General features: G+C 38.8%; 1 protein-coding gene across 1 annotated transcript in view; it reads left to right on the top strand.

The window, feature by feature from the left end:
• Positions 1-241: 241 nt before the first annotated feature.
• uevld (UEV and lactate/malate dehyrogenase domains) overlaps positions 242-17,467 on the top strand; it is a 26,277-nt gene continuing 9,051 nt past the window's right edge. The window contains exons 1-7 of the mRNA XM_067437244.1: positions 242-398; positions 544-628; positions 744-809; positions 949-1,112; positions 10,767-10,908; positions 10,988-11,076; positions 11,173-11,278. Of these exons, the coding sequence (XP_067293345.1) occupies positions 357-398; positions 544-628; positions 744-809; positions 949-1,112; positions 10,767-10,908; positions 10,988-11,076; positions 11,173-11,278 (694 nt within the window). The 5' untranslated portion in view covers positions 242-356. The remainder of the gene's footprint in view (positions 399-543; positions 629-743; positions 810-948; positions 1,113-10,766; positions 10,909-10,987; positions 11,077-11,172; positions 11,279-17,467) is intronic.

The raw sequence follows: 17,467 nt of genomic DNA, 5'->3' as shown, positions 1-17,467 counted from the left end.
CGTGCCTCGACGGGTCAGGGTGGTTTTATCAACAAAAGGGGAACCGACACAATATTCAGTCATAATGTTATCAGATAAATAAATAAGATTTATAAAGGTGCCTTCAAAAGTTATTATACTTATTTATATTAGTATTTTTTTTATTCAATTTGTAAATACTGCAAAAAGAAATAAAATAAAAATTAATAAATACAAAATAAAACGTCATCCGTAGGTGTTTGCATGCATGACATCACTCCGCTCGGCTTGCCGTAGGCCACCAGACGACAGTCAAATTGTTTGCGGAAGTTTCACTTTATAGCCTGGTTGAGATTGAACAGCTCGGGCTTCCCCGGTTTTACCGCAATACATAGAACATGGATTTAAACTCGGAATCAGTGAAGAAAGTTCTATCTAAGGTGAGAAGCCTAAAAATCATGCTAATAACTCATAAGTAAGGAAGATAGACACTGGTTAAACCTGTTTAGTCAAGAGTGTCAAAATTCACGCCTTTAAATATGGATTATTTACTCTCTCTGACATATTACTTTTTGTCCTTACTAGTATAAATTTCGTGATTTGGCTGTTGAAGAGCTACAGAAAGTGTCTCGCCTTCACAATGATATGGAGGTAAAATCTGGAACATTCAGTAAGTCGTTTTCTTAAAGATCACACAAATAAAACCACATTTATCTGTTTTAGTTAGTTAAATTAGTCTATACATCTTGTAATCATTTGAGTCATTGCTGAAACATCTGTTACAGCATTTAGTGACAGTGTACAGAAGGAGATTCTCAAACTGGTTGGAAACATCCCAGTCAGATATCAAGGTGAGACTCAATGAAAGTGAATATATTGTTTATTTAAAGAAGGAATATAGTAGATATAATAGCTCATTGATAATTGCTCAGAAGACTCTTCTTTATATTGACTTGAACACTGTCTCTGTGGATGTTAATGTATTCACAGGGCACTCATATAACCTGCCCATCCTGCTTTGGCTCGTGGATTCCTTTCCTTTCACGCCTCCCATCTGCTTCCTTAGACCCACGTCCAGCATGGTCATACGGGAGGGGAAACATGTCGATTCCAAGGGGAGAATACACCTGCCGGGTCTGCACAACTGGGACCATGTAGGAGAACTTCATATCATTTCTTATTTACAGTATATGGAAAATACGGTAACACTATTTTACAGTGTCCTTGTTACATATGTTACATGTACTTACCATAGTAATAACATTAAATTTAGCATAATTACATGCAACTATCCCTCAACCAAACCCTAATCCTTCCATAAGTGCATGTAGTTAATCAATATAACTCTGTTCTTAAATATATAATTACATTGTAACAATGACACCGTAAAATAAAGTGTAACCCAAAATATATTTGATTTGATAGTTTGATTGTTTAATACATTTTGTATTTATTTAAATAAATATATATTTTTTAAATGTTTCATGCTTTTAAATAAGTTTTTTTGTGTTCACAAAATACAGCAAAAAAAGAGTAATATTGTGAAATATTATTACAGTTTAACAGAACTGTTCTCTATTCCAACATATTTTAAAACATGATTTATTACTGTACATTTTTAGCATCATTTCTCCATTCTTCAGTGTCACATGATCCTTCAGAAATCATTTGATGCTTGGTTATTATCAATTATTATTTTTGGTACTTAATTATTAATAAAAGTAATATTTTTTGAATGGTAGTGTAGTACACATTCTACAAAATTATTACGCAGCACAATTGTTTTCAACATTAATAATCATAAATGTTTCTTAAGCAGAAAATCATCATAGAATGATTTGAAGTCTTAAGTCTGGAGTAATGATGCTAAAAAAATCAGCTTTGCCATTGCATTAATAAATTGTATTATAAAATATATTAAAAAAAGAACCAATTACATCAGGCTTTGTTGGTAACTTACTCTATCAACTGAGGCTTTGATTTTGAGTTCATGGAGCGCGTGCATATGAAACCGTGACATCATTAGTAAACAGCCAATCACATGCCTTGAAACATGATTCACCTCTCGTGATGGATTCAGCAAGATTCAATTCTCTTTTCTGCCGAATGTCAAGAGATTGAAGAATATGAAGTACATAAATGCATTTACACAAGAAGAAGAAAATATCTTGCTATATCAGTGCAAGTGAAAATTGTGAAATTAGCTGATAATATATTGTATATAGAGATGTAATGTGTAATCATTTTTTAAGCTTTGTCTTTTGATTGTAAAGTGTATTTATATTATGCTATATTATCTGTATATATTTATATACATTTAAAATACCTAAACTAAAATTGGTCATGAGTAATGGATTATGGGTATAATAATTATATAAATGATATATACAGTCTTGTTTAAAATAATAGCAGTACAATGTGACTAACCAGAATAATCAAGGTTTTTCGTATATTTTTTATTGCTACGTGGCAAACAAGTTACCAGTAGGTTCAGTAGATTCTCAGAAAACAAATGAGACCCAGCATTCATGATATGCACGCTCTTAAGGCTGTGCAATTGGGCAATTAGTTGAATTAGTTGAAAGGGGTGTGTTCAAAAAAATAGCAGTGTGGCATTCAATCACTGAGGTCATCAATTTTGTGAAGAAACAGGTGTGAATCAGGTGGCCCCTATTTAAGGATGAAGCCAACACTTGTTGAACATGCATTTGAAAGCTGAGGAAAATGGGTCGTTCAAGACATTGTTCAGAAGAACAGCGTACTTTGATTAAAAAGTTGATTAGAGAGGGGAAAACCTATAAAGAGGTGCAAAAAATGATAGGCTGTTCAGGTAAAATGATCTCCAATGCCTTAAAATGGAGAGCAAAACCAGAGAGACGTGGAAGAAAACGGAAGACAACCATCAAAATGGATAGAAGAATAACCAGAATGGCAAAGGCTCAGCCAATGATCACCTCCAGGATGATCAAAGACAGTCTGGAGTTACCTGTAAGTACTGTGACAGTTAGAAGACGTCTGTGTGAAGCTAATCTATTTTCAAGAATCCCCCGCAAAGTCCCTCTGTTAAAAAAAAGGCATGTGCAGAAGAGGTTACAATTTGCCAAAGAACACATCAACTGGCCTAAAGAGAAATGGAGGAACATTTTGTGGACTGATGAGAGTAAAATTGTTCTTTTTGGGTCCAAGGGCCACAGGCAGTTTGTGAGACTACCCCCAAACTCTGAATTCAAGCCACAGTACACAGTGAAGACAGTGAAGCATGGAGGTGCAAGCATCATGATATGGGCATGTTTCTCCTACTATGGTGTTGGGCCTATTTATCGCATACCAGGGATCATGGATCAGTTTGCATATGTTAAAATACTTGAAGAGGTCATGTGGCCCTATGCTGAAGAGGACATGCCCTTGAAACGGTTGTTTCAACAAGACAATGACCCAAAACACACTAGTAAACGGGCAAAGTCTTGGTTCCAAACCAACAAAATTAATGTTATGGAGTGGCCAGCCCAATCTCCAGACCTTAATCCAATTGAGAACTTGTGGGGTGATATCAAAAATGCTGTTTCTGAAGCAAAACCAAGAAATGTGAATGAATTGTGGAATGTTGTTAAAGAATCATGGAGTGGAATAACAGCTGAGAGGTGCCACAAGTTGGTTGACTCCATGCCACACAGATGTCAAGCAGTTTTAAAAAACTGTGGTCATTCAACTAAATATTAGTTTAGTGATTCACAGGATTGCTAAATCCCAGAAGAAAAAAAAAATGTTTGTACAAAATAGTTTTGAGTTTGTACAGTCAAAGGTAGACACTGCTATTTTTTTGAACACACACCTTTCAACTAATTGCCCAATTGCACAGCCTTAAAGGGGGGGGTGAAACACTCAGTTTCAGTCAATCTCATGTCAATCTTGAGTACCTATAGAGTAGTATTGCATCCTTCATATCTCCGAAAAGTCTTTAGTTTTATCATATTTATAAAAGAAATATGGGCTGTACCGAGTCTTTCCGGAAAAAACCGAGCGCCTGGAGGCATATCGTGTGGGCGGAGCTAAAGAATGACGAATGTGCGCAAAGCGGTGACGTCCTCAAGCGTGGAGAAACCCATCGCTCTCAGCTAATACAGATAATGATCCACAATCAAAACTGAGGCTGAAATAAATTGAACAGGAGAAACGGCAACATCAGGATGTCCGTCTCTGTGGTATGTACTGTATTTAGGGGCCTTTGTGTGTCTTTACGCGCAGTTTATGAGGACATGATTCGGTTTATGGACTATTGTATGTGACTAGACCTTAGAGGTAGCAAGCAAAACGGTTTTGCACGTCAGAGTCAGACTAGTGTTATACAGAACAACAATGGAGTAACCGTTAGCGCATTTGAATGACGAAGCACGCGATCGTATCGTTTACTGATGTTTACTCACGCGACGGTAGCCAATAGCAGAGACATTTGAAGTTGATTTACTCACCGGCTGCTTCCAAAGCAGGACCGAATCTTTATCGCTGGGACCGCTCCGTCAAAAACACACTTCTTTGGTATGATTTGGTGAAGTCCTGTGACAGCAGTGGCGTGGAAATCCACTTTGCGACGCGACTGAAGCGATGCCTTGAAGCTTCCCGTCATTTCTGCGTTCAAATCGGTTCAAATGTAGCGCTGCCTTCCCGGAATGCTGTGCTGAAGTGTTGAAGTCGCTCGACGTCACCCATAGGAATAAAGTGGAGCGCGGCGCGTCATAAGTGTTCACGGACGACTGGATCTGCACCTGAGAGACTGTTTACCGCGTGCATTTCCTCTCTCTCCCTCTAGTTACGCGCACGCGCACACCCTACCGGGAGAAGAGCCCGTACAGCCCATACAGGGACCTTCCGCTCTATTTAACGTCAAGTAGACCCATACTCGAAAAAAACTCGCCGAAAATTGTGAGAAACCGGAAGGAGTATTTTTAACACAGAAATACTCCATCAAACGTCCAACATTAGTTTTTGAAACTTTGTCTATGTTTAGGATGGGAATCCAAGTCTTTAACAGTGTAAAAACCTCAGCTGCATGAAACAGCATTTCACCCCCCCTTTAAGAGCGTGCATATCATGAATGCTGGGTCTTGTTTGTTTTCTGACAATCTACTGAACCTACTGGTAACTTGTTTGCCACGTAGCAATAAAAAATATACTAAAAACCTTGATTATTCTGGTTAGTCACATTGTACTGCTATTATTTTGAACAAGACTGTAAATCACATAAAATAATCATAATAAATAATCATCGCTAAAAGCTAGATTTGTATTTAAAAATCTGTTACTATAGCCTGACAAGCCAGACCCACATCAAGATGTTTGGTCTGGAAACTCACCATTGACAGCTCAATCCGAGGGGCGAGATAAACGGTTCTCTTTCAAACTCCTTCTGCATGCAATAGGATAGCGCTACACCAACCAGAGCAATGAAGGTGAAGCGGAGCTCGTTGACAGATTACATTTTTGCTGTATTGCTGTATTTGCTGTAAGGGTGTCCCTGACTAAGGATTTACACGTTCGAATCAGAATTTTCGAATCTCTCTATGGTCGACCGATAGTCGAATCATCTGTGTGTGTGTAAACCATAGACTGGAAAAAAAAATAAACGGTATAAACGGGTTGGGAACGGCAGGACACTAGTCAGCAGGAGGCTAAGACTATTTTTATTTTACTTTACACACGGCACACAGCCACCACTTTTAATAAAGTGATCAAAACTATACACTAACGTTACACATTCGTAAATTAACCGTTCTCTCATAACATTTAAAGGCCGCGAACGAAACAGAACATCACACAAATATATAAAAGAACATTTTGATAAATAAACCTAAAAAAATACCTGCCTAGAGAGGAAAAGAACACTTTGAGTTCTTAAGCCGATTGTGCCTAAAGGGGGTCGCACACCGGACTGAAGCTCAGCGCCGTGTCTCAGGAATCTCACACCAGGCAGACGTGAACATTACGTGTCGTGAGTTTAATTTTGAATCACTACACGATGAGTGTATCTTGTAGCATAGGGTGAAATCAATATACATTCACGATTTGAGGGAAATATACATTTAATCGCCGTGGACAGGCGTCGAATGCTGCCGTCGGTGTATGTGTGTGTGTGGCGCGTCCGGTGCGAAGCTCAGTGCCCTTAAAGGGGCGATCAGCGCCGCGACACTTCTTTATAACACTAATATTGAGCCAAAATGGTATAATCCTCGTTTCATAACACCCGCGAAGATTCGACCATGAGATGAGTGGTCGAATCCGGTCCTGCATAGCGATGCACCGAATCTTCGACTATTAGGGGTCACCCCTAATTTGCTGTGTAATTTTTGCACATTTTTGTGAAAATGTGATTCTTCGGTAGTGGACAGGGGTCAGCATGGGCCCCCTGACTGGTCTGTGGCTATGCAGCCCCATACACAACAAACTGTGACGCACTGTGTATTCTGACACCTTTCTATCAGAACCAGCATTAACTTCTTGAGCAATTTGAGCTTCAATAGCTCGTCTTTTTGATCGGACCACACAGACCAGCCTTTGCTCCTCACGTGAATCAATAAGCCTTGGTCGACCATGACCCTGTCGCCAGTACTCCACTGTTCCTTGCTTGGAGCACTTTTGACAGAGACTGACCACTGCAGACCAGGAACACCCCACAAGAGCTGCAGTTTCGGAGATGCTCTGACCCAGTCATCTAGCCATCACAATTTGTCCCTTGTCAAACTTGTTCAAATTCTTACCCTTGCCCATTTTTCCTAGCCCGGTCTTACCAGACTCTTGTACATTTAATTTGTACAGAGAGTCTGGCCACTCTTCATTGATGAGCATTTCTTACTCTGTTTAAGTTTAAAACCATTGGATCTGCAATAACCAATCACTAACGTTTGGTCGTGACGCATGTCGTGCGCCCTTCGCCTGTTTCTCACATGGAAATCCGTCAAAATAAACGTACAGGCCACCTCAGTGATAAAACCATAGGATAAAACCTGAAACTCGTGCATTCGGCTTGTGATTTATTCACGCCACGGCGGAGAGGAGAGTTTTGTGATCGGGAACGCGCCGCTCATGTGGTACGTAACATGATTGTATGCTGTAAATAAAATGTCATATGCTTGGTATGATAATAAATGCTGCTAAAAATATGGACCAATTCAAATGTTTACATGCTTTTATTTTAAAGGTGCCCTAGAATGAAAAATGTAATTAACCTTGCCATAGTTAAATAACAAGAGTTCAGTACATGAACATCACATACAGTGTGTCTCAAACACCATTGCCTCCTCCTTCATATGTAAACCTTGTTTGTGAAAAACACCACGAAAAAACATTTTCAACATAACGCCAACTGTGACGCAATCGATGTACGCCCCCAAAATTTGCATGTCAGCCCATGTTCATTTTCAGGCGGAACTGACGGAGCCGAATCATCGGGACTGCAGTTAAACAAGCGTCATGCGAGGATAGCGAAAATGGCAGCTCTCATGGACACATATCATGTTCCAGGCTGTGCAGGGGACGTGAGGACTTTCAATTTTCTTTTGTTTAGTGCTGGCTTCTGGGCACTGATTCGACCATGGAGGCCATTTCGAGACAGAATCCGACAAACTGTTCTGGTTGACACAGGGACTTCAGGTGACCAGGTCTCGTGGAGCTCTGCTGCAGTGGAAAATGGGCTGGCCTTGGATTTTCGAGCCAACAAATGGTCTTCTGGAGCAGTTGTCTTGCAGGGTCTGCCTGACCTGGGCTTGTCAAAAACGTCTCAAGTCTCTTCAAATCTTTTTTTTATCCTCTGTACTTGAAGCTGAGACACATTGAAGGTGTCTGCCACATCAGCAGTGGATCTGGTCTTCAGCCTCTTGATAATCAAAACTTTAGTCTCAGGGTGAATCTTAGGCATGTTTGCAGAGGTCTAGTTGCAGTTGATGTGAAGGTCTAGTGTACTGGGGTTCTTTTTATACACACTTGAGACCTAATTGATCCATTATTAGTCACAGGTGAAGCTCATATGACAAGGTGACAACACTTATGTCTTTACAAAAATTGACTCAATGGGGTTTACCAAGCTGTGAATATTAGAATACTTTTTGAAAGTTTAGTTTTTCACTGAAACATTATCACAAAAGCTGGTGGGATTAAAATGAGCCCTTTCTTGTAAAAAAATCTTGATTAGAAATATATTTCAGCGGCACTTTAGGTCAATTTGTACACAAGCGACAAGACTTTTGTCAGGGACTGTACACTTTAGAAAACAAGAAACTAAAAGCAAAATCATAACTAGATAGAATCATTTTAATAATATAGGATAAATATTAATTAAGGTTTTGATTATGAAGTTAATTAGGATATAAATATACACAGGTATATTGAATCGGCAGTGGATTTTAGAATCCCCCTTTCACCCTTTATTTAGATATTAGATAACAATTTAACATTATTTCAAATCATTCTAGGGCACCTTTAATTTGTTTGAGCAGTGATGAAATATATTGCTCTTATAAATACTTGCCAGCATTTTAAAGAAATACAAGTCTAGAAATACATCCAAATAACAGCAAAGTGCAGCCTAAACGGAGAGCTTGTTTGTATATGCATTCACCATCACAATTTCTCTCAGAAATGATGATCATGTTGGGTGCTCCACAGGGGTCAAAAATTATTATAAACAGTGAATTTTTAAGTGATATATTCTTGAAAACTCAGAGATGTAGATTTGGAGAGCTATTTCATCACCACATGACCTTGGTGTTTGTCAAAAGCATTAGGTAACTCGGACAGGGATTTTTACACAGGTGGTGGGAGCTGGACGGCAATAAAATCACTGACCAGCCCCTGTAAATGATGGCAATACCTTCCGACCCCACGAGAAACAGTTACTGTCCGAATAGGGCTTCAGCCAACTCCTTCACCACTAACGGAGCGGGCTGCAAAATCAAACTTTTCCCAAATTCCCCCAGCTGGGGAGGAGGGCCACCAACAATCCTCAGCAAAGATTGTTCTTGCTCCGGCTTTAACTTCTGGATATTCGGCAGCGGTGCCACAACAGAATGAATGGTTTCGTTCACATCTTTCTCCGCCGCCATTACTGAACTACAGCTCAAACTAGCGCACAACATCAACATCCTCGTTCTCAGCCACTCCCTCTGTTCGCTGATTGGACCGGTTAAAATTTGTTCAGAGAAAACCTAAGAATACACCACAGTCCCAGACGTAGTACTGAAGGAAAATGAAAATTGAGCAGAAGTACATAGGAGGGCAGAGCCAGGCTACATTTTTCCTGCTTCTAACACATCAACTTTGAAGACAAAATGTTCACTTGCTGCCTAATATGTCGTTAGCCTCATAGCATAATTACCCAAGTCATTTTTTGGCCAATATGATCTTGGCAATTATGCTATGAGGCTAACAATATCCCACCCACTAACAGGTGCTGTGATGAAGAGAGAATCAGTGTTATTCACTTCACTGGTCATAATGTTATAATCGGTGTATATAGCTCTCATTACACCACAAGGACTGCTCTCCTGGGGTGTATTCCAGAAAGCAAGGTTAACTTACTTGAGGTATGCTGGTTCCAAAAACGCATTCGGGAGGAAGTTCAGACAACTCGGAGTATGTTCCCGGTTAACTTACAAGACATTCTCATCAGAGCGATGAATGAGTGATTCATTAAGGAAACAAGCTAAGAGGGACGGCAATATTCTACTTCCTCTGCTTCTTTTGTTTAATGGCGAGTTACATAACCTACTTAATACACATCGCCACCTATTGGGTGGTTGTGCAATCATTTTTACCCAATGTTTTCTTTTAATAAGTAATCTTTATTCACTGAGAAAAAGTATTATATTGTTTGCTTGATGCTAATTGTTAGATGACAATAAAATAAATAATAAATATATTTGAATTGCATTAACATTTAAACTTCTTTAGAAATAATATATAATATATTGATATAACTGAAACAAAACTGGTTATAATAATAATAATTCATTACATTTATATAGTGCTTTTCTAGACACCCAAAGCGCTTTACATATAGAAGGGGGGAATCTCCTCAGCCACCACCAATGTGCGGCATCCACCTGGCTGATGCGACGGCAGCCATTTTGCGCCAGAACGCTCACCACACACCAGCTGATTGGTGGAGAAGAGACAGAGTGATTAAGCCAGTCATTATATGGGGATTATTAGGAGGCCATGATGGACAGAGGCCAAAGGGCAAATTTGGCCAGGATGCCGGGGTTAAACCCCTACTCTTTATCGAAGGACAAACTGGGATTTTTAATGACCACAGAGTCAGGACCTCGGTTTAACGTCTCATCCGAAGGACGGTGCTCTTTGACAGTATAGTGTCCCCATCACTATACTGGGGCATTAGGACCCACACAGACCACAGGGTGAGCGCCCCTGCTGGCCTCACTAACACCTCTACCAGCAGCAACCTGGTTTTCCCAGTTGGTCTCCCATCCAAGTGGGAAACCAGTCTTGGGCTACAGGGTGATATGGCTGCTGGCCATTATATTAATAACTAAATTATATAACGCACATGAAAACCTCTTAAGCAAACTAACCTGTTCTTATGTTCAGAGAGTGAGTTGCCATGGTTACTTACATACCCTGAAATTTACCTCCGTTTTTGGAACCAAAAGTTGAGGTTATCCGCTTACTTACTCTTTAACATACACATAACGTATGTCACATAACCAGCTTTCTGGAATACCGCCCTGGTCACAGATGAGTCCAACCCCTGTTTATATATATATAATACAATTTCATAACAAAAAATGTCACTATTGCAGCCAAAGTCATCTGTGAATGGCCTTCTGGCAGAGATGATCGCTAAGTTTGAAGAAGAACCTCCACTGAGCACCAAATCTTCAGCACTTGGTGACAATCCCAACGATCTACTGGCCTATGTGACAAATCTCAAAGTTAATGAAGGTATGTTTGGAATGGACAAAAGAAAAATGCAATTGTACATTATAAATTCAAATCGTATGATCTGTAATTTCTCTTATAGGTGGAAATCGGACTGATCAAGAGGTCAAAGTTTCTGTGATTGGTGGGGGAGATTTGGGAATAGCTGCCGTGTTGAGCATTATGGCGAAAGTAACTACATTATTGTCTTCTGTTTGCCAGAAATAGCTTATGGCTGCTTAACCACATTTTTATGACCAGATGGTAATGTCATACTTTCCGTCTCAGAGCTGTGTTGACAAACTGGTTTTGATTGACATCCCTGAGAGTTCAACCAAAGGCGGCACGATGGATTTGGAGATTTTCAGTTTACCAAAGGTCGAGGTCTCAAAAGGTGCTTTACACCATTACATCAACCATCACTGCAAATAGACAAACAAATAGTTTCTTTTCTCGCAATATCTGTCCACAACATGTCTGGGTTATATTTCACCTCAAAATCATAGAAAAGAAGGAGTCATATTTGGCTTTTGTGAGACTTATTTTCATGGCATTTAAACACATTTTCAAAATCTCATTGCCATTATATTAGTTATATAATCCCATAGTATTATTCATATTTATTAATTAGCTTTTATTTCTATATTTTCAGTTTAATTTAAATTTGAGTTTGCTTTAATAGTTTTATGTGCTTATGATCTTGTGTGTTGTCATTTAATAATTTCTAGGTTTAGTTTTAGCTATGCTAAGTTTTTCTCCTTATATTTATATTTTATTTTATTTTATTTATAGCTTTATTTCAATTAACACATTTAAAAAAAATGTTTTACTTAACAATTACAGCACTGATTCTTATTAATGTTATACAGTACTGGTCAAAAGTTTGGAAACCTTAATATTTTCAATGTTTTTTTAAATAATTATCTTATGCTTATCTAGCCTACATTTATTTGACAAAAAATGCTGAAAAAAACTGTAATATTATTGTAAATAATTATTACAATTTAACATAATGGTTTACTGTTTTAATATACTTTAAAATATAAATTTTTCCTGAATTTTCAGCTGCATCATTACTCTAATCTTCAATGTCACATAATCTTCATAAATCATTGTAGTATGATAGATTATTATCAATGTTGGAAACAGTTGTACTGCTTCCAATATGTTGTGTGTGTGTGTGTGTGTGTGTGTGTGTGTGTGTGTGTGTGTGTGTGATTAGATCATTTAAATTATAAGACCTCAAGCTAAATATTTGTTTTATTTTTTTTTTTTTCTTATTCTTCAAATAAGCATTTGAACACCCTGCTATTTTGCAAGTTCTCCCACTTGGAAATCAGGGAGGGGTCTGAAATTGTCATCGTAGGTGCATGTCCACTGTGAGAGACATAATCTAAAAAAAAAAAAAAATCCAGAAATCACAATATAGGATTTTGTACCTATTTATTTGTATTATACAGATGCAAATAAGTATTTGAACACCTGTCTATCAGCTAGAATTCTGACCCTCAAAGACCTGTTAGTCTGCCTTTAAAATGTCCACTTCATTTATTATCCTAAAGTAGATGCACCTATTTGTGGTCGTTAGCTGCATAAAGACACATGTCCACCCCATACAATCAGTAAGAATCCAACTACTAACATGGCGAAGACCAAAGAGCTGTCCAAAGACACTAGAGATAAAATTTTACAACTCCGCAAGGCTGGAAAGGGCTACGGGGAAATTGCCAAGCAGCTTGGTGAAAAAAGGTCCACTGTTGGAGCAATCATTAGAAAATGGAAGAAGCTAAACATGACTGTCAATCTCCCTCGGACTGGGGCTCCATCTGGGAAAAAGAATGATAAGTACCATCCCAAGATCACCATCCCTAGGCAAGGCAAGGCAAGTTTATTTGTATAGCACATTTCATACCCAATGGCAATTCAAAGTGCTTTACATAGAAATTAATTAAAACAGTGGTAACAAATGCATGAGAAAAAAAAAGAATACCATAAGGACGAATAAAGAATTAAAAACAAGCATAGTTAAAACAGTCGTAAAGATATAGTAATTTAAAAAAAATAATCATAAAATAAAATAAAATATTAATAATAAAAAAAATAATAATAAAAAATAAAAATAAAATAAGATAAAATAAAATAAAATGGTCAGATCCACAATAATGGTCTGATATAAAAATAAACATTCTTCAGTTTACTGCCTACATACATGTACCATCTTAATTAGAACACCTCTCATTCATTTCTTTCTCAAACACGTTCATAACATCCATTTTAATCACTATTCCCTGATTTTTACTCAGAAACCTTCTTGTTAAAACCCTTACTCACTCATCATACCCTCCACAGATTTACACATACTCAAACCTTATTGTCAAACTTACTATTTCCATCAAACCCAGTTTTCACTCGTCATATTCAACTCAAAAGAACATATAAAATAAACAATAACCAAAGATAAGAACAAAGGTAAACTAAAACAATTATAAAAAGAATAAAGAGATAAGATAGGGTGCAATCAGTCGGACATACAGTGCTCGGAGCTCATTCAGTAAACGCACAGCTAAACAGATGTGTTTTGAGTCTGGATTTGAATGTGGCTACTGTTGGAGCAAATCTGATCTGTTCAGGAAGCTGGTTCCAACTACGGCTGGCATAATAGCTAAAAGCAGACTCTCCTTGCTTTGAGTGAACTCTTGGTATTTCTAACTGACTTGATCCTGCTGATCTGAGTGATCTGTTGGGTTTATATTTAATCAGCATATCTGCGATGTATTGGGGTCCTAGCTCATTGAGTGATTTATAAACAAGTAATAGTACTTTAAAGTCGATCCTAAATGTAACTGGAAGCCAGTGTAAAGACCTGAGGACTGGTGTGATATGGTCATATTTTCTGGTTCTGCTCACAATCCTGGCAGCAGCGTTCTGTATGAGCTGCAGCTGTCTAATGGTCTTTTTAGGAAGGCCAGTGAGAAGGCCGTTACAATAGTCCACCCTACTGGTGATGAAAGCATGAACGAGTTTCTCTAAGTCTTGCCTGGAGACAAAACATCTAATCCTTGCAATATTTTTCAGATGATAGTATGCTGATTTAGTTATTGCTTTGACATGACTACTGAAACTCAGGTCGGACTGTAAAATCACTCCAAGATTCCTGACTTGATTTTTTGTTATCAGGCCTTTAGCCTCAAGATATGCGTTCACCTTGAGAATTTCATCTTTGTTTCCAAATGTAGTGATTTCGGTTTTGTCTTTGTTTAACTGAAGATAGTTTTGGCACATCCAGTTGTTAACTTCATCAATGCATTTGCACAGGGAGTCAATGGGGCTGTAGTCATTAGGTGATAGTGCTAAGTAGAGCTGGGTGTCGTCAGCATAGCTGTGGTAAGCAATATTGTTCTTTTTCATTATTTGGCTCAGTGGCAGCATATACAGGTTAAACAGGAGTGGTGCAAGAATGGACCCTTGTGGGACTCCGCATGTCATGGATGTCCACTCAGACTTATGGTCTCCTATACTCACCTAATAACCTCTCCCTTCTAAGTATGATCTGAACCATTTGAGGACCATTCCAGAAAGCCCAACCCAGTTTTCCAGCCTGTCTAGAAGTATGTTGTGGTCAACAGTGTCGAATGCAGCACTGAGATCCAGTTGTACCAGAATTGATGTTTTGCCTGTATCAGTGTTTAAGCGAATATCATTTATAATCTTTATGAGCGCTGTCTCTGTACTGTGATGTGGACGGAAACCAGATTGAAAATTGTCAAAGTATCCATTTGAGCGTAAGAATTTGTTCAACTGATTGAAAACAACTTTTTCAATGATTTTGCCTATGAAGGGGAGATTTGAGATTGGTCTGTAGTTGCTCAATATGGAGTTATCCAGATTTCTCTTTTTCAGAAGAGGCTTAACTATTGCAGTTTTAAGGGCGGTTGGAAAAGTCCCATAGAGAAGTGAGGAGTTTACCACTTCTAGGAGATCTGCTTCTAAACAGTTAAACACACTTTTGAAGAAAGAAGTGGGGAGTGTGTCTAGGGCACAGGTTGATGTTTTAAGATGCTGTACTGTGTCTTCTAAAATTTTGCAGTCAATAGCGTCGAAATCTGACATGGTAATTTTCCGAGGGTTTGGTATGATCTGACTGACCCCAGAGCAACTAGAGGATGTGCTGATCGCCTTTCTGATATTATTGATTTTCTCTGAGAAGTAGGAAGCAAACTCACTGCACTTACTGTCTGAGAGCATTTCACTAGGAGTCTGACTCGGGGGGTTTGTTAGTCTCTCGACAGTAGCAAAAAGAGTGCGCGTGTTGTTTATGTTTCTGTTTATAATATTTGAGAAGAAGGTCTGTCTAGCTTTGCCTAGTTCAACATTGAAAGCATGAAGGGTGTCTTTATAGATGTTATAATGGACTACAAGTTTTGTCTTCCGCCACATGCGTTCAGATTTTCTGCATTGTCTTTTCATTATTTGAACTGCTGTTGAGTTTCTCCAAGGTGCTTTTTGTTTGGTACTCTTTTTCTTGACTTTTAGAGGAGCAATATCATCAATTACACTCTTAACTTTTGAGTTAAAGGAGTCAAGGAGAAAATCAACAGAGTCTGCAGATATGCTTGGTGTTAGAGATAAAGCCTTCATAAACAGCACATTAGTGTTCTCATTTAAGCATCTCTTTTTGACAGAGACAGATCTAGCTTCAATGGCAGGAGAGATTGATATATCAAAGAAAATACAGAAATGATCAGACAGTGCCACATCCTTAATAACAATTGATGAAATGTTTAGACCCTTACTGATAAGTAAATCTAGAGTGTGTCCACGATTGTGTGTGGGTCCATTTACATGCTGTGTCAAATCAAAAGTGTTAAGAACAGTCATAAGCTCTTTTGTTGTACTGGATTCAATATTGTCTATGTGAATGTTAAAATCCCCAGCAATAGCAAAACAGTCAAACTCTGAGGAAATTATTGATAACAGTTCTGTAAAGTCCTCAGTGAAGCCTGCAGAGTATTTTGGAGGCCTATAAATAATGATAAGCAGGATGCGTGGAGAACCTTTTAACACAATACCCAGATATTCTAGAGACAAATAGTCACCAAATGATACTTGCTTACATTGATAGAAATCTTTAAAAAGAGCAGCAACACCCCCACCTCTCCTAACAGATCTGCAAACACTCATAAAAGTAAAGTTAGGAGGGGCTGCTTCATTGAGGACTGTTGCACTACAGTTTTCTTCTAGCCACGTTTCATTTAGAAGCAGAAAATCTAGGTTGTTAGTGGTTATTAAGTCATTGACTAGAAATGATTTGTTCTTAAGTGAACGGATGTTTAAAAGCGCTAACTTAACAGTAATAATTTTTTTCTCCACATTAATCCTATTTTGGCAGGTAACAGGCAGCAGATTATATTGGTTTATTAAACGGCCTGACAAGGCCTTAGACTTTCTTTCACGTAACAGAACAGAGATAGAGAAAGAGGCAGGCACACTGGGTTCCCCCTTGTTTTGTAAACATTTGATAAAGTTACTGTTATCATAGCGGGGACCCAAAACACATCACTGAGAGCTGGAATCAGTTGTTTTTGGTTCACCTACAACAGATGGAGGCGGGTGTGGGCCCTGACGTTGTGACCGAAGAAATCTCACAGGAGGAGGGCGAGGACGAGCTGGGCCCACAGGCTTTGGTGTTTGTGGGGCTCCACGATTTTTGGTCGATATTTGGGGGCTCATAGCGATCGAGTGTGATAGTCTGATTCCAGCATGAACCAAGTCCTCCATTTTCTCTGAGAAGCTCAGATGCGGGGATGCTGGAGAGAGGAATGACATGTCCGGTGAGAGGGGCTGTTTCTCTGGTGTTATCGGAAGTTGAAATATGTTGTCCTGGCTTCCCTGTCCATTTTCCAGAAAATCATCCTTGGGTGCTGAATCTTGGAGCAGATCTAATCCTTCACAGTCAGTCTGTGGTGAGCTCTGTGGGCAGGGCTCAGCTCGGAGTGTGTCCGTGAGCAATTGTTGTTGTGGGGGCGTGGTCTTATCATTGTCCTTGTGGGATGTGTCAGCCACATGTCCATTCAGCTGCTGAAAAGAAGTCCTGTGGTCGTCCATACTCTGTATCAGGTTGAGTGGGTTAGAACACACAGCTGAAGGATGATGAAGGGAAAAATAAATATTGTCCTTTAACACTCTTGCACCAAGTTTGTTTGGGTGGTGGCCATTTGATGTAAACAATTGTCTCTGGCTCCAGAAGAGATTAAAGTTGTCGATGAAATTCACTCCCTTCATCATGCAGGTTTTTTGCAGCCATGTATTAAGCCCAAGCAACCGTGAGAATCTATTTGTTCCTCTTGCTGGCAGTGGTCCACTGATGAACGGCTGAACTTTCAGTTTGCTAAGTGTTTCAAAAAGTTCATTGAAATCCCTTTTAATGAGTTCTGACTGCTCTCTCTGAATATCGTTCTTTCCTACATGAATGATAAGTCGATTTGCGGTCTTATGTTTTATCAGGATGTTCTGAATTTCCCTGTTTACATCAGAAATGGTTGCTTGTGGAAGGCAGCATGTAGTTGTATCTCTGCTGCTAATG

Source organism: Pseudorasbora parva, chromosome 25 (assembly GCF_024679245.1).
Source record: "Pseudorasbora parva isolate DD20220531a chromosome 25, ASM2467924v1, whole genome shotgun sequence".
Classification (NCBI taxonomy): domain Eukaryota; kingdom Metazoa; phylum Chordata; class Actinopteri; order Cypriniformes; family Gobionidae; genus Pseudorasbora; species Pseudorasbora parva.
Note: the sequence above shows the minus strand (reverse complement) of the source record. Positions and strands in the feature narration are given on the sequence as shown.